A 21,299-nucleotide genomic window follows, 5' to 3' on the forward strand; every position below is an offset into this window, starting at 1 on the left:
AATTCGATTTTTTTCACAGTATGTTCTGATTATGTCACCATGATGATTATCATGAAGAAAACTAATTAAGATAACTGGAGATCACTACTCCACTAAAAAACGCACGCTGTTTTAATAGAATTTAACATTTCGATATGATTTGCATACACTAGGGAAAAAATTATAATTTTGATGAATAGATGCATTCAAACACAATTCAGGTACAAATTTTATTTTAAAAAAAACCCCATGAGATTTAAACCAAGTTTGAATATACTATTAACACGTCATTTTAATGACGGATTTCTGGCATGTATCTTAACATTTATATCGAGATGTTGTTAGTTGTATAGGTTGAAACGATACCGACAAATGAGATCCATGCATAAACCAATTCATCTTGAAAATGATTTTTACGCCTGCTTTGTGTATGATTAATCACTAACAAGTCGTATGTTACAGGGTCGTTATCTGAGTAAGATGTGAACTTACCACAACGTGAATTGAGAATAGTGTAAATCAATGAGTAATGCATGGAGAGAAATTTACAGAAGACAAACAATAGCTTAACTGTAAAAATATGCAAACGATGTGTGAAAAGATACCCGTTATGTTTCTTTACCCATAAATTGTCCAGTTTGCTCATTGAATATTCATGAAGACACAGCTTGAACTATTTCACCGGTAAATGCAAATCTTTGAAAAGGACCATAACTTTGTTATTCCTTGTCCGATTTTGATTAAATTTTCAGTGTTTTGTTTGTCTGATCTTTCTCTATCTGCTCAAATCATATTATTTTCAGCCTGGATTACCCATTTAAATGGTCAAATTTTCATCATCTCAGCGGAGTTCTCCATCGTCCTCTGCCTCAGTAGCAGTAATGAGAATATCCATCATCACCAATGTTATCATTTTGTACCTTAAGGCGACCGCACACCTTACAACTGGTCTGCGACCGGATTTCAAAATAAAATGTATTAGAATTTGATGCTAATATTGACACTTGGAATATCTTACTGTGTAATGTTCTAAATCATCGTACGAATACCTATGTTAAAATCTGTGACTATGATGTCATCCTTCTTAGAATAAAAGCGAATTTAATATCTAGTCGAATTGACGTCATAGCAGTCGTACGATTGGCTACGATTTGAAACAAATTTTGCCTTTGATCCAAAATAAAGGCTTGCAATCTTTCAAAATTGTTATATTATTCTTTGAATTAATTTTAACCTCAAATAAAATGCTATGATCCATTCACATCTTCAGAAAATGAGCAAAATGCGATTTGTTCCAAAATCGGATCGCTAACAGTCGTAAGATGTGCGGTGGCCTTTACACCCTATATGGTGGTCTTCCATTTTCTTTTCTCCTTCTTATACTTCTTCTTCTTTTAACTGTATTTTTTTAATAGATCAAGCACGGACAGTCATCGATATTACTAGCTTTGTAAATTTGGAAAATGAATAGAGAATCGTCTGAAATAGTTGTCAGTTTCTTGTCAAACATTATTTTGCAGAAATGATGATCGTAGTCATTCATTTTAATCATGAGCTTGATCCTTTGTTTGCTAAACAAGATTGATGATTACTATAATATTGCATCCGTCAAATGCTTCGCTTAATTTCTATCTTATTGGAATTGGCAGTCAAATTTAACACACAGTGATATTTGTGTACAGATAAAATCAAGAAACATGCAGTGAACTGATTTTTTTTACGGATCGAAACAATATTTTATATAAGTTACTTTTCACCCAAAACAAACAGTATTTAGCTATTGGGAATGCCTACAACACAAATTCACTGGTTTGTATATGAAATTATATTCTGCACATTCGGAGGCCTAGAGATTGATTTGGTGAATGTAATATGTCTCCATTTTCTTATTCTCTCTTCTAACTTTGGAAAGGTGTGATCGGATTAAACTTTCCTTCTAATGATTACAGAAAACTTATCTCCCATTCCCTTGTATTGTCTTTATCCCAGGATTTAATTACGATTGCTTACCTAGTTGTGTGCATTATTGAAATTTAATGTGCATTGTGTATACCTAATGAAACTTTTTGGGTTGCTAAATCGTGTGATAAAGTAATCACAATAGTGTTATATGTTAAACTGCAAACATCATAGAAGTATATTAAGTTTATTTTTGGTTATTGCTTGTCACAACTACAATTCTGACGATTTAGGTAGATCGATTTGTGAGCAGAAAATATATTTAAATTGAGAAAATGCTTTTTCAACATTGAATACCTCCATTAATCTATTAGAAAAATTAGAAAAAACTTAGTGCTTTGCATGCACAGTATTTCATGCAGATATAACACGCGATACAAAGAGAGATAAAAGGTGATCAAAATGAGAGGCAAAGGATATTTTAATTTTTTATCACATAAGCCAATAAGTACCGGTACTTACATCAATGTAACACATGTACTTCTCACAGTATATTGCACTGTTATTATACCATATTTCCATATTATTTCAATATATTCATATTTGTATATCTTAATCAGGCTAACTCCAAGTACTACATAGAATTCATGTCATTTAATCATTGCAATGCAAATACAAATGATTTCATATGAATTAACCATTGAAATTAGTTCAGCAAACATATAAATTCAATATATAGCTGTCATTTGAGTATACATGTAATACTTTTCATTAATACAAGGTCGATGTGGTTTAAGTTGATATTACTAGTAGATGGTTAACATAAAATCACAAATAAGAGTAATGCAAAATGAAACACCCATACACACAAAACTTTATAAAAAAAGAGACCAAAGATATATAAACTGTAGAAACTAAACTATTGAAAAAAAGGAACTTCACATATACTACACTTCAAAAATAAAATAAACTATGAATTCGTTGTAGATTATGTAGGAATACATATTGCACAATCATGGACTGCATATTCACATTATACAATAAGAGAACCTGAAATGTGATGAAAATTATATTTACAAGGAATTACATTGACAATGAGGAATGTTTAATATTCCATTTAGTAATGGTACATGAAACCATTATAGACTTTCAGATGCACACATTTAGGAACAAAGAGACATTACTAAATAATATCAATTATCAACCTTTTAAGTAGATTAATTAAATACAATTTTTGGATTGTCTGTTTCTTTCCATGGAAACTAATGATCCTTTTGCTATCCCAAAGCAGTATATTAAATTATTATCATACCCTTTCTTCAAGTGAATGACAGCATAACCACTGTTTTCATCTCAGTTGATGAATATCATATCCAACAATAGAGAGGATGTACAAACCAAGAGGAAAAAATAAATAACAAATCAGAAGCCAAATTTAATGACGGGGAAAATAAAATATTTTGCAACATAAATTCAACAGTAATAGGACCACCTGCAAACGTGAGTCTGTAGGAAAGAACAATTGTTTTTATAAAAAATAATACATTACATTGTGTTGCAAGAGTATTTTCACTACATCCTTGAATTTCTTTCTGAATATCGAAAAGGTTTTGCAGTAGCATAATCGTGCTTTCAATTTTTCAAGTTTTCTCTGAGAATGGACCTCTTGGACAAGTTCTGCAAAAATAAAACAATATTTAAAAAGAAAATTATAAATGATACCAATAGATAATATTTCATTTTAATTTGGGGTAATTCTGTAGAAGAAATGCAAGATCTTGTCAATATATATGAAACTATCTAATTTGAATTTCATCTGTATATAATCTGATTGCATCTCTAGAGAACCAGCACAACAGTGCATTTGAGCAACGGACAGAAGCAATTGCACACTACATTAATAAAACTATAAATACATATTAAAAAAAAAATGAATAGTGCCTCATGCATGCACTCACCCCCATTAGATCTCCACAGGCTGGCTTGGCCTATTTCTTTTTTTCAGGGGGGGGGGGAATAATACTGTAATAATATTTATTAGAAACAGTTCTTGTATAGCGCAAAGCACATTATAGCACATTTGTGTGGGGGTGTCGTGGTCTAGTGTTTAAGACTCTCATCTTTCAATCTGAAGGACGTGGGTTTGATTCCAAGCCATGGCATGTTTTCCTTTAGCAAGAATTTACCATGGGTACTGGCAGGAAGTAATTCGTCAAAAAGCTATGCACATTGGAATCGGTAGACTAGCTTAACCGGGGTAATATATGAGCGGCTTGAGCACCTAGCAAGGTGGATATGTGCACTATAAAAATCCTATATTATTATGATGATTATAACGTCTCTCTGTGCTTACAAAGGATTTGGATATTTTTACCCCAGGTTTTGCTTGGCACCGTAATTACTTACAGTGCAAGTTTTTCAAATACAAAATATGAATAACATCATCCTTGTCATTCATATTTGGATTGACAAACACATTAACATGTAAATCAGAAACATTACATGAATACCTTGTTAAATATTAACTGGAGACTTCAGGTGTTCAGTTGGACTGTTTGGGACATTATTTTCAAATACAAATCAAATACTAAATAATCCCCACATGGAAATATTTAATTGATAAAAGGGATGTTTGTATTGATTAACAAATAGAATTTTGCAATATTCATGTCTGGATTGTTTCTGTCAAAAATGATTTGGGGCCATTATCCCATGTACGTTCAATATATCCCTTCTTATAAGATAGTTGATTACAAGTCAAACACAATAAACAAAATGATGTTTAAGTATACATGCCCAAATCAATAAGTGAGCCATGGGACTATTTTAACTTTACACATGTAAAAAAAAATATTAAGAAAAAAAAACCTCACTAACAAAATTAAAACCAAGGCTCTCTTTATCAGTTTACAGGAAATTCCAATTAACTGTAGAAAGCAACATAATTTAACTTAACATTGACATAAATAATACAAACCAGAAGACATTATGTTGATGAAAGAAATTCCAATTAACTGTGAATAATGGAGTCCTTGAACAAAATAATTGATTTCATCCTTGACATAAATAAGATAGACAACAATGAAACCCATTTCAATACAAATCATTATCTCATCACAAACCTCAATCATGAGTGCATTTGAGAGCTTTTAAAGTAGTCTTTAATGTAACGCAAAAAAAGTAGTGACATGTACAGTAAAAACACCTTATATTTCACTTCCACTTGTACTGGATATACTCGGAATAGGATTTCAGAGACATGTAGATATATTAACTTCATGAATGTTATGTAGATTGGCCATTTCTACCTGACTTTTCAGTAATATTATCAATATTAATTGTCAATATTGTTTTTTAAAACATGAAGATTGTTTTTAACAACATTCCACACACAGTACTACTTTCATATTACACCTTCTACATGCTCCTTACATTTTACATACAATTACATATTGTTCACATTTTTTGTTGAAGAGATAAATAGCTATATACACAATTTACAAGCATGGAAAGAGACATTTACACATATATGCAATGAATTATACTCAAATACATGTACATCATGCAGTAAGTCAATTACAAATGAAATGGTAAAACATCAGAGATAAAAATGAACATTCATGTATACAATATAAGTAAAAATGTGATGAATGCCAAGACATATGTGCGTAAAACAGACTCTTCTCATTTTCATGAGACTTGAGGAGAAGGTATATCAGTAAATAATAAACACATTCTGATCATACTGCATATTCTACATTATGACCCCTTATTAAATGAAATACAAACAAAATAACTTTGATTTCTAGATATTGCAATAAGCAGACATATCCAATGACTATTAAATAGTGGATTAACATTCAATTTTTTCCATTGTGATGCCAAAGTTACAAAGGCACATAATTACCAAGAAATCAGACGACACAATCATTTCTGCATACAATGTCACATTAACCATAGATGTCAAGACCTCTCTATTAGAAATGATATGATTTGCGTACAGTGAGAGCATATCTTTTGGGTATTAGTTTAAATATCAAGCCTCAAAATGAACACATACATCGATGTATACAATCTACCAGAAAATCTGTAATCTCTTGGGTTACATTTCATGGCAGGAGTTGATAGTGCTTTATCAGACATTGTATGCTTAATCCGACAATTACGATAGGATATTAGGCTTCTCAGTCCTCAACCAATCAAAACAAAGGATATTTGTTAGGTCTGACAACTTCTCAGACAACAGATTAATGAAATACTCTCCTGGGCCCAGTCTGAAGGCAACCGCACACCTTACGACTGGTCTGCGACCTGATTTTGGAATAAAACCTGGTAGAATACGATGCTAATACTGAGACATGGAATATCTTACTGTGTAATGTTCTAAATCAGTGTACGAATACCGATGTTCAAATCTGTGACTATGCTATCATCCTTAGAATAAAGATAAATAATGTCTAGCCGTAATGACGTCACAGCAGTCGTAGGATTGGCTACGATTTGAAACTAATTTTGCCTTTACTCTAAAATAAAGGCTTGCAATCTTTCAAAATGGTTGTATTAGTATTCTTTCAATTGATTTTAACCTCAAATAAACTGATATGTTCCATTCACATTTTCAGAAAATGAGCAAAATGCGATTTGTTCCAAAATCGGATCGTGAACACTTGTTAAGGTGTGCTGTGGCCTTTTAATACAGAGTCCTGTGATTGATCTTATCAAACTCCAAGACATAAAACCACCTAGGTGCTAAATGGGTACCCGGTAGGATGCGAGATATTGTATGTTTGATTTTGCCAGCGCCATAATGTGGCTGCGATGAATGCAAGGAATGCTCCCCAGGGAGTGGAAATTGTGCACGTTTCGAGCTTGATTGAAATGAATCCAATGACCGGGGTAATAATATGCTGTAACGCGCTTTGGGCCACTCTGGGAAAAGCGCTTTATAAAACTTGGCTATTATTATTATTATTATCTATCTTATGATTCTTCATCTATTTAGCACTTCATCATCAATTTGTTACATAAACTCAATAGAGTATGAAGAGCTGTGATATATAAATGGACCCATTATCATAGAGAAGCAGACTGATTAACCATAGCAATAACATACACATGCTTGTTACTCACATTAGTTATCGTAAAGGTCTCAAGTCACATTTAGCCACAAAGTTTCGTTTGAATTTCGTCAGAGCACTTTCCCTTCAAACCATCAAATTTTGACACAGACAACAATGCGATAGCCCTTATATGATTGATATAGTATCTTATCAGAATTGTTCTCAGTACTAATATAAGTTTAAAATGCAATGATTCATTTAGGATATACATACTTTGGTCATGTAAATATTTCTAAGTCCACCATCCATGACATGTCATACAAAGAAAAAGGATTTATACATATCTTTGATACTAATATTGTTCCTTTCATTTCAACTACTCTTTGGCTCAATCATATATTCTTTCATTCAACTTTATATTGCCCCCCCCCCACCTTCACTTTTTCTCTCCCACACAAGCACACACACACCCAAGTTCTCACTAGTTATTCTGACATTTTTCCCAAAGAATTTGATCCATTTATCACTCAATAAATCAAATCCTATAATCTCCAATTTTCATCTTTTACCTCTTATTGGATTCCTAAAGAGGCATTCATTTCAATTACCAATACCTTTAGGACTTGACAAGAGCAGAACTGAAAGAATGGCAGCTGTACAATGAAGGAGTACCTATGAGTGTATGCTAATATATAGGTTGGCTTCATCTGACTAACTTCACAGACAATGGCAGAAAACCATTAATGAACATCTAGAAATGGACATTGCTCAATGTATTCCATATCTAGTTTCACAATCTGACTAACTCTAAAGATTATTTGGAACATTTCAAGTTATCTTAGGGCTAGGTGAACAGACTTCATAGTTTAACAGCCATCTTTAAGGTTAGTCTAAAGTAGACCTTAAGATTCACCAGTATTTGCCACTCATACATTAGAGTCATGCTGAATCACTAATCAGAGATACTCAATAATTATAGCAACATCTTTCCCATGATTCACTTACAAATGGGCATACATGAATTGCTCTGGGGGTCATGTGTCCTTTAAATGATCATCATAATTTAGCGGTTAGTGTAATCCTCAATGTTTAGGAATCCTCGATGATTATGTCCACTTGAAGAAAACTAATAATGGCTGATGTTGAGAGAGGTTGGATACCAATCTATAATGCCTTGAGGTTGTCATTCTTAGTATGCATATAACAAGCCTTGAGTGTAGTAAACATGATACCTAGCTTACCATGGGTCAGGTTAGGGTCCATCATATCATCAATAAACTGGATCTCAGAACCTAGATGAGGGATCCTGGATAAATACAAAAAAGAGAAATGGGTTTATTAGTTATTTTTCCAAAGAAAATGGAAGTCAGAGAATAAAACACAAACTTTCAAAGCTCAGCTAACAGAATCTAGTAATCAGCAGGGCATTGCTGCATAAAGGCTGTTAGCACTGACAAGCTTGCATTCACAGGCAGTCACTAGTGGACTGATGGCTGAGAAGCGATGATCTTTGACTTGTGATATGGTAACTATATGACAGACATGTCGATGCTGAGAAACTCTATGAACTGTTGAAGCCCCAATTTAACAGAGTGTCGAAATGAGGAGATTAATCCCTGTAGTAAATAAATCTATACATATTGGAATGAGGTCACTATTATGATTATCATTATTATTACTTAAGGCTCTTTCAATCAGGGGCATCAAAGCTCAGTCATACTTTTTAATACAAAGTCTATGGGATATAACGGGTAAGTCTGAAGACAAGAGGCAAGAGATTCATTTTGGCACTCGACGGGTAAAAATGGCTTACCAATCAAATCTTCAAAAAAGTTTAGCACAAGTGAGAACAAGTATATGCAAAAGTTTCTATTCAGAGTTGAATGAAACAAAAGCCATCAATACAATTATCATTCAAATGACTCATGATTTAGTAATGAAATCATAACAACTACATAAGAAACTTCATCATGGAATCATATTTTTGTCACTAATTCTTTAATGCAAATTTGTAACTTCTTGAGACTTGAAGCATCATAATGCACACATCGATTAGCAAAACTAATGTGATTTTTCTCATCATATTGGAGCACTTTCAATAGTATTGTTGAGCTTTGTCACATCCTGTCTGAATAAGTCTTTTCCTAAAGCCATTGGTCATGGGGTATATTACCTTGCTCTGACGACGACATACTGGAACACAGGGAATAGATCATCCATAGACCATACGTGTCCTTCAGAATGTTGTGAGTTGACAACATTATTGATTCCTTCAAATGATGCTTCTATAACGTGAAGCTTATCAATGGGACAGAAGGTTGTACTGATGTTCTGGAGACTGTCAATGGCTTCCAAGAAGGATGCATCCTTTGTCTCTTTCAGCTGACACCATGAAAAGGGAAAGATTAATGAGCTTGATTTAATGAATTTTATACATAATCAAAACAAGATGGTTTCTTGACTGCATTTAGACAAAAATCTGCCTTTGCCATTGCTAAATTGAAATAATATTACACAACTTCTAATATGTTCCAATAATTACCTAAGTGATCTCTGACCTTTTAACACCTAAATCTATCAGATTGTCACTCCAATGAGTACAAATAAAGCCAACTTTGATTTCGTTAACATGGCAGAATAATAAATACAAAAAGAGAGATAAAGGTCCTTGATATTTGGGCAAACCTTTCCACTATCTCTTATCTTTTTCCACTTTTGGGTTCTTTTAGGATCTGACATGATATCCACACTGCCAAACTTTGGCAAAATGAAGTGACACATCAGTGAAATTTGAGTTATTGTTGTTTCTGAAACAACCTTTGTATGTTCCATGTTCAGGCAAAATTTGGGGAAGAAATGATCGTTCTAAGGAAAGATATTGAAGAAAATATACTGTTAAATTGCATTGATGCCTACAATGTATGTAAATGACGAACACACATTGCTCATTTACAAAAAATGGTACTTTTGTACCATTTTGCTTCCTTTTGCCAAAGTACGGCAGCATACCACTTGAACTTGTTTTATTCTGAAAAAAAAAACCGGGAAAAGCTACCCCCCCAAAAAAAAAACCACACACACACTCCACACTACAATATATTAACCTTGATTAATTTCACATCTACCCAGCATGGTTCTGCAATAATATGTTATACATGTTTCCCTCATTTCACTATCACATGTCCCATTATACATCAAATACAAAGACATAGGAAGCTATTCCAAACAGGATGTTGAACTTTCTATAGAGACCCACTCACTTCAAATGAGTAGGACTCAATGAGGAGCTAAATCCCTATTGTGTTTGATCACATGATGGTTTCATTAACATCAGAATCTAAAATGTAAGCTATTCATTCTGTATACAAGGGGATTAATCAAAGAGATTGACTTTTAAGTAAACTAAGTCCCTGTAGACTAAAGAGAAAGATTGATCAATGATGTTTCCTCATTCAGAAGCAGTTTGAACATTTATGTTAAAGATATAAGAGGGGCAACAGACTGATATCAAAGTGGTAAATACAAGTCATCAAATTCTGATTACCCTTTCCAAAAGAATATACATGTATACTCTAATATGCAACCCGATTGCAATCATTTTAATTGAATCTAATTTTACATTTATGAAATTCAATTACCACTTGTGAGTCAGTGTTCATCAATCAATTCTGTACACTTGGGAGTACAGAATACATGCTTAAGTATGCCTATACTGCTTATGAAATTGGCTTGGTTTGATCTACTGCCACCACATTGAGGTGTCCTTACATGCAGTAATATATACATGTAGTGGAGTTTAAATTGAATGCAAACCACTATGTGAAGTTTGTCCTTTTAAAATGTTAGATAAAATGCATCCATTTTTGCTGGTATATTTCATGGTTATTCCAACATAGGGATTATATATAACTATTCTTCTATAATACATACTTTATGTAAACAGCAACACAAACAAATAAATTCTAAACATCATACTATGAATGACTATACCTTTCCAGGGTTAGCAAGTGTGGTCTCATCTACATTCCAGAATTTTCTGTAAGGGAATATAAGGATAGTATAAGATATGGTGTATATATCTGAAATATGCTTAGTAGGCAGGCTCCCTGATATTTCAACATATGTCAAATTTTCTTTGATTCAAAATGCTGTATTATCTAATTTAGATGAATGGTGCCATATCTGATCAGATCATGTTGAATCAGCTGATGTTACATTGTTTTTGTATTATGTTCATTTGTGAAATATGTTAAATAAATTCAAATTCAAATATATTACAAATAACAAGTTTACATTTCTTCTTAACCCTGTGTTAGAAAATGCAGATAAAACTTTGAAATGATAATTGGTTTGTCTACATGATTGATTTATTTTGAAATGAAAGAGGCACCATCTGATTTAAACACGGATCTTAGCTAGAATCCTGTCTTTTCTAGTGTTTGTGGTAGATATATAGAGAAAACAATGGGGAATCAAGAAAGCCACTGAAAAAAACAACCATGCAGTAAATAAAGCAGATGAAGAAGAGTTTTATTGAGGTAACTACCTGACTCCCTGCTCTGCTCTATAGATCCTCAGATTTTGATGGAGAGTAATTTAGTTTTCAGAGATATCAAAATGTAAAAAAAAAAACCTCATCCACGATCTTGTATGGATATCTTGTTTTAACTATGTAAAAACTTTTGATGCTATTAATTGAAAGATTTCTAAAAAATGAAATTATATAGAGGTATTTTTATACAAATATTTTAAGGGGGTGTTGCAAGAAAATATTTGTGATCAATTGCAAATATTCTGTTGCAATTTTACGACTGATAGATCAACGTTAGCTGTAGAAAATCTTATTAAACATCTTGTTTCAAGGAGCAAATTTGCAATCAATCACTAATTTGCAATTACCTGCAAGACATATGACTGATTTAGGGACCGAAATTGACTTGCAAAACCCCATTAGAAATATAAGAAAATAATAATAGAAGATTAAAGAAACATTGAATAGATATTATAACACTTACTGATCTACACCGAGATAAGCCATAAGACCAAGATCAGATTGTTTGTTCAGTCTAGTCAGTCTGTATCGGTAGTTCTCATCTTCCTTCTCATTACGAAGAGCATACAGAGTGAAGATAACAGGGTAGAGACGTGGTAACAGGGTTGGATGAAGGAGGCCCTCGCTTGTTATCTGGTGTGATCTGAAATTCATCAAACAATCATATTTTGTTGGTTAGAGTATAAAGATGAAATATATCAATATGATCTAAGAAGTACCAGCAAGCAAAATACTACTGTGGTTAGTGAACAGTCCCACACATAACACATACTAAATCTCTTAACCGCTCTTAGGAACACCCAGTGTACCCAGTTTTACCACATAATTTCATGTGTGTTGTGATTCATTCACATCTGTAAGAAATTGAGAAAAGTATCTAGATTTTATGACCATTCTTCAATGATTTATAAAAAACACAAGATGAGTTTCAGTGCCTTAATGTATTGATATTTCATATTTCATATAATACTACTAAACTCAATATCACAATATATGATGTAGTCCAGGCCGACACTTCTGAGTCATAAAGCCGTTGGAGGCAACCTTCTCCCATAGACTTTGTACATGTGACTCAGAAAGAGGCCAAGGCCGGCAAAATGTGGTCTCAGGGCCGGCCTTGACGACATCCCTGGAAATCTCACAGCCCATTTACATACTCAGTCCCATCTACTAACTTACATGTCATCCTTGTCTTTCTCCTTGGCATTACTATAGTATGTATTCTGTGATTGTGTTGATTGTGTATCACCATAGTCATAATAATAATGAAAGGAAGGGGTCTGTTCCATCACAGGGGTCTTCACTCTTGGCTCTTCGCTTGGTAAGTCAGGAAACAAAACTCTGTAACAATTCAAGCAAACAAATTAACAAGAGTGTTTATGAATTCAAAGAGTTTTCAAGAGTCTTCCAGAAGCACCATTCTCAAGAAATAGAATAAATCAACACCAAACTTTAGAAAAGACAGATCTGTTTTTTTTTTCAAATTCCATGGAAAATTGTCTAAATAAATTCTTTTGACTATATTTGACTATATTCGACTTTTGACTATATTCTAATGGTTTTCTATAAACTTATAGGAGTTATGTTTTTTAAACAAGTGCTGTATAGTATGTAGTTTGCTGCTATGTATATGGACAGATTGATTTAAAAAAAATTACCATCATGTTTATGAACAACAAGTGGTATTTCCACTGTTTAATTCTGACTAGTAATTCATTCAGTACATTTCCAGCAGAACCTGTGTCACCAAACATGTTATCAATTGCAAGGTGATATAAACTACTGTTTTCAGCTAATCAAATTGTGCAATTTGATCAGTCAAACTAAAATTCTATTGAATTTGTCATTAATAACAAGTTAAATAAATTGGGCCTCTGAATGTGACGCTACATTCTGGTGGAATTTTCACATAGAGGTGCAGAATTCCCAGTTGCGTGTGGTAGAGAAGACACCATCTCACTAGTCAAATCATGCTACGTGGACACACACTGTGTAATAATAAAATTGCACATTATATATCATACAGTATAATATCATATATTATATATCATGTGCACTTTATCATAAAATCATGACTCTTAAAGTCACACTAGAGAATCTTCTGTTTTGTGACCCCCCCCACCATGATACTATTTGAACTGACCTTAAGAGATTGTAGAGTCTCTTGACGTAGGAATGAATCTCAGTGACAGCGTAAGGGAGTAACCAATGATGAGCACCTACACCTATATAAGTTGCACGGTAGACATTGACTAGATTATCAACTAATCTACCCAATGGATGCAGTGGATGGTCAAAGGCCTGTCATGGAAAGAAAACATTTGTTTACCAAACTGCATTTAAGGCATATAATTTAGATGCAAGCCAACAAGGAATAGAGAAATTTGTGTATAACTTAGTTAGGTATAATCAAATCATTTCTAAAGTGAGAAGAATAGGGGTCATGATTTACCTTCGAGATAAAATACGAATGGGAAAAATCACTTTTGAATGATTCTAATGACAAGGTAAGCCTTCAAGTGATGCCCTAGGTCCAAGATTTCAATCTGAAAGGAAATAATAATTAAGGCTTAGCCACATTTCAGAGGGAAACAATCGTGGCATCCACATTTGTTCATTCATCTGAGTATATGAATTTGTCACCTTGCCAGTTAAATATTTTTTTAAGGAAGATTATATTTCAATAATAAACCACTTCCTACAGAGCAAAACAAAATAAGGGGCAGTGTATGTGTGTGTGTTAATATCTTTTACATTGCGTTATACCAGGCCTGCGTTATATATCTCAATATCAATCAATTGTCTGAGGTGAAGTTTTGCTGTCCATGTGTTAATTTTATGAAAATTAAGAAATTAGGGATCAATGGATATATAAGTATTGGTAATGGGTTTTTTACCCGATTGCTAAAAAAGAAAGCAACCAGAGGAATGATGGCTTAAAGTCTTCTCTGAGGGACCTGGCAATGACAATTAATGCCTTACCAAAGGGCCTTGCACATCAAGTGGGAATGGTCACCGGAATCCAAACCCCCATTTTACCAACTGAGCTATCAAGCCTTCGCAAGTTAAAAAAAAAAAAAAATACGTGTAAGGCTAAGAAGGATCCTACAACATTTTCTTTTTATGAAACAGATATTTCTTTGATAATTTTAGGTTAATACCTTGTCTAGGTAGTCTTGAATGGATGTATAATCATCTTGTGTAATCTTTCCTCTGTTATGGGTTGGTATCCTCTCCAGACCATCTAGTGATATCCTCCTGTCCAAACTAATCACAAAAATGTAGATGCATGATTCTTAACAAAAATATGACTGGCATAAAACCAGAGATGCCAACTTTTGGAAATCAGAATTATGTCGGATTTGCAACCGACATCAAATTATGTGTGCGTAGCGCACATCTCGAGCGCTGAGCGCTCAACCCTTGCGGCCGGGGTCCAGGGTTTCTAGATGCTCTCTGGTACAATCTGACCCTTATTTTGGAGCATTTCACATGTTTTTAAAATAACATTGTTCCCACTTTTTTAACATAAAAATTAAAGAAAAAAAAATTTAAAAAAATGAGGGGACAATAGAGGAAAAGTACCTGTTCAACAATAATAATAGGGAGGAATTATAATAATCCAGTATAGAAAAGCTCAGCGCAGATAACGTCTTCCTCCTCGCTGGTCCCTATCAAGGGTTAAAGCTGGAAGAAATCGTCTTCGCAATGTCCATATTCCCTGAAATGTCCACGCTGCAAACTGTGCAAAATGCATGGTAAATTCCTCTTTCCGACTTCCGAATACACGGGTACTGGAGACTGTATTCAGTCTTATACTTCTGAGACCATTTCTTGGTCTTCTTTTGTTGATTTTCTGCCATTTCGTGTCGATATCAACCCATCAATATGCCGAAATCTCGCATGGATATTCCACCGCACCACACGACTTGACAAATCCAGCAGTCGCATGGGCACATGCCTGGTGAAGCTAGCCTAGCCGGGCCTACCGGCCTGGTGCACAGTGGATTCCCGTTGGGCATATCACATGCACCAGCTTTTCGCTGCTCCGTATTTGTCTGCCTTTCACACAGAATTTAGTAGCAGCGAACGTAATGGAGTTACTACATGCTAAATGTAGCAGACGATACATTACTTTCAATCCAATTTGATCAATGCAAAAAATTGTAATTTCGGGAGGATAAGGATGGTAATCCTAAAGGCGGGAGTTGGGATGAATTTTCGGGAGCCTCCCGATGAAATCGGGAGGGTTGGCATCTCTGTAAAACACAGCAGCATTTTCAAGTCTTCTCAATATCTTTTGAGTTAGATTTTTTTCAGCATATTCAAAAGGTTTTTCATCCTTATAAAAAAAATCACTAGACCTGTTCCCAAAAGGGATTTGTTGAATTGCCTTTATATGAAAAAGCAGCAAAGAAATACATGGTGTTCAGGGCATTTAACCCCCATTTTTTTATAGCCTTGATTAGTTGAAAATATCACTCAGTAAATGACCATTGCGTTCAATACAAAAGATAATTTGGAATGAACAGAAGGGAAATAGCTTCCATAAAGAAAATATTTAACTTGATTAATCCTTCCTGTACAACAGCACAAAATATTTTCATATAAGACTAATTACTCCTATATTTGTAATGATAATAAACTAATTGGATTTATCAAGCACCTTTCCACAGAGAAAATAAAGCACTGATTGAAGCTTAAAGCAAATTAAGATTTATAATCATATAATTGTGTGATCAGAAGCTATCTGAATAGGTCAAGTGAGATAATGTTTTGTAGAGTTGGAGGGAAATTTTCCAAAGACATCGGGCAATAGATTGAAAAGTTTTGAAGTCAGCAAAATTGTAATCAAATTGATAAACTGATGTAAGGTTCGATTCATCCAGGGAAAGTCAAATTACGATGGAAAAAAATATATATATTCACCTGGACTTACTTTGATTGAAACAGAGAACAGTTTCACGTCCAATTTGTAATCAAATTGTAAATAATTACATAATAGATGAATAGGTGAATGACATTTGCTTACCATTCCTTAGTATCTTGCTGTCTCTGTCCACTTGAGAGAGCTACAGCGACTGCTTCCCAAGCCTTATGAGAGTCAGGAGGGGTAGAGTCTACAAACCCGAGCTGTGTCCTACACTGACCAAAGATATCTTCCCATTTCTGATCAGGGGGTACAGTATGTTTCCCTATAGCACTGATTAGTATGGAAAAACAATGATAGTTCATCAGGTAGATCTTTTATTATGTGCTTTAGCACTGTAAAATGAAATTCACATATCTTTAATTGATAATAATGTCATATATTTACACATAAGTGTTCTTTCAATCATAATCATAATCATTCCTGCATTAGGTGTTAGATCTTAGATAGACCAATTCTTACTCAAACTCATTCACATATATTAATTTGTTCACATTTCTTAAGGAATCAGGTAAAATCTCATTTACAGTTTTTCAAAGTGCTAAGGTAGATGATTAAAAGCAATGAGAAAATATAAATGGTTAACAATGCAGAAATACACTCTTATCAAGATAACATGACAAAAATTTGAACCAGGCTAATTCACATCCATTTTCTAAATACTTGTATTTTAGACAAAAATCCTTTCTCAATCTCAACATCTGTGCACAGACACTTACCATGGTCTTTTAACTTGTTGATCCAGCATGCTTTTGCTGAAGGTACCGTTTATTTTCACTCCATCTCCCCAGATACCATTGAATGTACCTTCCAATACATCTCCATTTGGAAGAGTTAAGATACCCTAAAATATCAAACAGAAATGAAAATAAACTGTTTATTCTTATACCTCTAAAATGCAAATCAAATTACCTCTAAAATGCAAATAAAATTTAAACAAAGTAATTATGAATTTGTTATGAAAATAAGGGTAAACCTTACATTTCTTAATATAAAGCATAATGTTTTATACATTACACAATGTGACTATACTTTATTGTACTCTACATGAAAATTCCATACAAAAGAAGTGAAATCTTAATTTGTAAAATAATTTCATTAAAAATGAAGCAATGGACGTTGAGTTCTAGCATCATGATATATATAGGCAATTCGTTACATTTTTTGGGGGGGTTATCTATCAAGTAGGAAAATATGAGTATTACCTTTCCATTGAGTGTTGGTCCTGTAGCAAGCTCACCTTCATAGCAAGTACCATCTTCAGTGACCAGTACACCAGAACCCTATTCAATAATGATAGAATGGCACATTGAAACATGAGGCAGTCTCCATATTGAAGATAAAAAACATTGGTATATTACAGTGGTGTTCATGTTAATATCTAGTTGCAACACATGTTATTCTTTTGTACAAACTTATCTGATATTCAGCACTTGAACCAAATGGAATTTTGTTTTGAAATATTTACTTCAAACCATAATAGTGCAATATGAATCTTTACATGCTTTCTTGTTGTAAGAATTACAGAAAACCATATATCTTATTTGTTTCTGAAAAACAGAAGTAAGAAAGGCAAAAAAATTTTTCAAACTCACATTGACTTTGTTATGAGCAAATACTGCCTCATAGTACAATCCACTTAGCGTTATGACCAGTCCGTTTCCATGACGATGATCATCCTGCCACAGGCCCATGTATTTTTCTCCTCTTGAATTGTCATCAATCACTCCATACCCGTGCCGTTTTCCATGACGCCAGTTACCTATGTAGATGTCATGAACGGCTGCATTGCCAATTTGAAGAGTTCCATGACCATGCTTGACACCATCTTGGAATTCACCTTCATACACATCTCCATTTTGATACCTTCAATCAATAGTGATCAAAAAGTCATTGATCAGTAATTTTTTAAATATAAAGTAAATAATATCTTGTCATACTTGATTGATGATTACTTGATCGAGGTTTAATAACACTACCAACATAATGTGTTATATGTCTGAATATCAATCTGTACAGTTATGCTAAATAAGAGGATTTTTTGTAAATGTTATTTATATGATATATGGATTGATATAGTGCCATAGAGAATTTGTTATTATCATCTTAATTTCACTACAAATCATTTAAACATTAAATTCTCAAACACACCAGTACACTTATAGTACAAATATCACTGTTCTTTTTTACACTAGACAAATTCACTGAATAGTCGTCTGTACCACCCTAACATACACAGAATGTGAGCTTTCTCCTCCCTGGGAAGTGTTCCAATGGCAAGAGGGAAAAGGGTAGAAGGGAGAGGGGTGAGGAGTGGGAGTAATAGAAGGGAATGGAAGCATGGCATCCCTAATGAAGAGCAAACTACAGTGGCACTTGCATCTATCAAAACACAAAGTTGAAAGTGGGAAACCTAATAACAATACAAGTGGAATGCCTCTGGCCGTCTCACCTGCATCACGCGGTTCAATATAGCAGCAGTGCTGACTTTGAAAACTACTCTAACTCGCACAAGATGTTTAGTGATACATGGTTACTCTTATGTCCACTTTTTATGAACTAGACCAATAAACTTACAGAGATATGATGGTTATTCAACAAAAACTCCAACATGGCCAAAGTTCATTGACCTTACATGACCTTTGACCTTGATCATGTGACCTGAAACTTGCACAGGATGTTCAGTGATACTTGATTACTCTTATGTACAAGTTTCATGAATCAGATCCATAAACTTTCAAAGTTATGATGGTAATTCAACAGATAACCCCGATTTGGCCAAAGTTCATTGACCCTAAATGACCTTTGACCTTAATCATGAGACCTGAAACTTGCACAAAATGTTCAGTGATGCTTGGTTACTATTATGTCCAAGTTTCATGAATCAGATCCATAAACTTTCAAAGTTATGATGGTAATTCAACAGATACACCCAATTCGGCCAAAGTTCATTGACCTTTGACCTTGGTCATGTGACCTGAAACGCGCACAGGATGTTCAGTGATACTTGATTACTCTAATGTCCAAGTTTAATGAACTAGACCAATAAACTTTCAAAGTTATGATGGTAATTCAACAGATACCCCCGATTTGGCCAAAGTTCATTGACCCTAAATGACCTTTGACCTTAATCATGAGACCTGAAACTTGCACAAAATGTTCAGTGATGCTTGGTTACTATTATGTCCAAGTTTCATGAATCAGATCCATAAACTTTCAAAGTTATGATGGGAATTCAACAGATATCCCCAATTCGGCCAAAGTTCATTGACCCTAAATGACCTTTGACCTTGGTCATGTGACATGAAACTCTAATAGGATGTTCAGTAATACTTGATTAACCTTTTGGCCAAGTTTCATGAACTAGGTCCATATACTTTCTAAGTTATGATGTCATTTCAAAAACTTAACCTCAGGTTAAGATTTGATGTTGACGCCGCCGCCGCCGTCGGAAAAGCGGCGCCTATAGTCTCACTCTGCTATGCAGGTGAGACAAAAAATCACATTATGATACAATGTCTCTATGCCCTTCAAAATGATTTATCTCCGCTATAGCCCAGCAGTAGATAAATGTCTTGCAAAATGTTGCTAATGATTTAGTTAGTCTTTACATTTTGTTAGATCTTATCCAGCAACACAAGATCAAGGATCTTCACCATGTTGTTAAACAGTATACCTTAGAATGCCTACTCCATGCATCTTTCCTTCAAGCCACTGCCCTTCAAAGATTTCTTGTCTGGTAGGATCAGGTCCAGGCACTGTAAGTACTCCATGACTGGTAAAGTAAAACAAATTAAAACACAATTATATTATAAGCATCTCTCGCATACTCCATTACACACAATAATTTAGTAGTCACAATAGGGTGTTTTACATAATAAAACCCATACCTGCATTGATATTTAGAACAAGATATTAACAGGGAACAATTTACTGCAGTGTTTGTTTTGGTTAATTCCAAAAGAATGTACATTTGATCCCTATATGTAAGACCTTCCTGAAATGATTAATCTTTACTCTGTGCTTCATATTGACAGGGGCAATGTCTCAAATTATCATGGCATGAGTAGTTCATGAAATAGAGTCAAGGGGTGATCACTTTTTATATATTGCCCTTTTCCTTTTCTTCCTCTTTGCAGTAAATGCAAATGCTGGAATGATAAATGTGTAGGTTGTAGATTTGTGACTATGAATTAGTGATCCCTTGAGAAAATTATATTGTCAATGTCACGAAGGATGAAAAGAACCTGTTATTGATATCAATTCTAATAAACTCCCCCACCCTGCCCTGTCACTTATCCAACCAAGATCATTAAAACAAATTTTTGTCTTCCTTAAATAAATGATTTAAAATGATTTTGTTCCTGTTTTCAAGAGGCATATCTACTTACCCATGTTGCACACCCTGTACAAAGCTGCCTGTGTACTTCCTTCCATCTGGCCATCGTAGTGTTCCCCTGGAAGAAAACATTAAAAAAAGCAAATATATATTAAAAAAAGCAAATATATATTAAAACAAGTGGAATGCCTCTGGCCGTCTCACCTGCATCACGCGGTTCAATATAGCAGCAGTGCTGACTTTGCATACTACTCTGACTCGCACAAGATGTTCAGTGATACATGGTTACTCTTATGTCCTCTTTTTATGAACTAGACCAATAAACTTACAGAGATATGATGGTTATTCAACAAAAAACCCCAACATGGACAAAGTTCATTGACCTTACATGACCTTTGACCTTGATCATGTGACCTGAAACTGGAACAGGATGTTCAGTGATACTTGATTACTCTTATGTACAAGTTTCATGAATCAGATCCATAAACTTTCAAAGTTATGATGGTAATTCAACAGATACACCCAATTCGGCTAAAGTTC

The 21,299-nt window shown here is 34.0% G+C and overlaps 1 protein-coding gene across 3 annotated transcripts in view; it reads right to left on the reverse strand.

Annotated features, from left to right (window-relative positions):
- Window positions 1-7,117: 7,117 nt before the first annotated feature.
- Window positions 7,118-21,299, reverse strand: part of LOC121428536 (alsin-like) — a 46,431-nt gene continuing 32,249 nt past the window's right edge. For all 3 annotated transcript variants that reach the window (XM_041625238.1, XM_041625246.1, XM_041625230.1), the window contains 13 exons: window positions 20,812-20,877; window positions 20,097-20,195; window positions 18,016-18,286; window positions 17,626-17,703; window positions 17,140-17,264; window positions 16,523-16,693; window positions 14,652-14,757; window positions 13,634-13,791; window positions 12,670-12,831; window positions 11,954-12,133; window positions 10,929-10,974; window positions 9,112-9,320; window positions 7,118-8,244 (listed from right to left, as the gene is read on the reverse strand). In XM_041625238.1, the coding sequence (XP_041481172.1) occupies window positions 8,103-8,244; window positions 9,112-9,320; window positions 10,929-10,974; window positions 11,954-12,133; window positions 12,670-12,831; window positions 13,634-13,791; window positions 14,652-14,757; window positions 16,523-16,693; window positions 17,140-17,264; window positions 17,626-17,703; window positions 18,016-18,286; window positions 20,097-20,195; window positions 20,812-20,877 (1,813 nt within the window). In that variant the 3' untranslated portion in view covers window positions 7,118-8,102. The remainder of the gene's footprint in view (window positions 8,245-9,111; window positions 9,321-10,928; window positions 10,975-11,953; window positions 12,134-12,669; window positions 12,832-13,633; window positions 13,792-14,651; window positions 14,758-16,522; window positions 16,694-17,139; window positions 17,265-17,625; window positions 17,704-18,015; window positions 18,287-20,096; window positions 20,196-20,811; window positions 20,878-21,299) is intronic.

Source organism: Lytechinus variegatus, chromosome 1 (assembly GCF_018143015.1).
Source record: "Lytechinus variegatus isolate NC3 chromosome 1, Lvar_3.0, whole genome shotgun sequence".
Lineage (NCBI taxonomy): Eukaryota > Metazoa > Echinodermata > Echinoidea > Temnopleuroida > Toxopneustidae > Lytechinus > Lytechinus variegatus.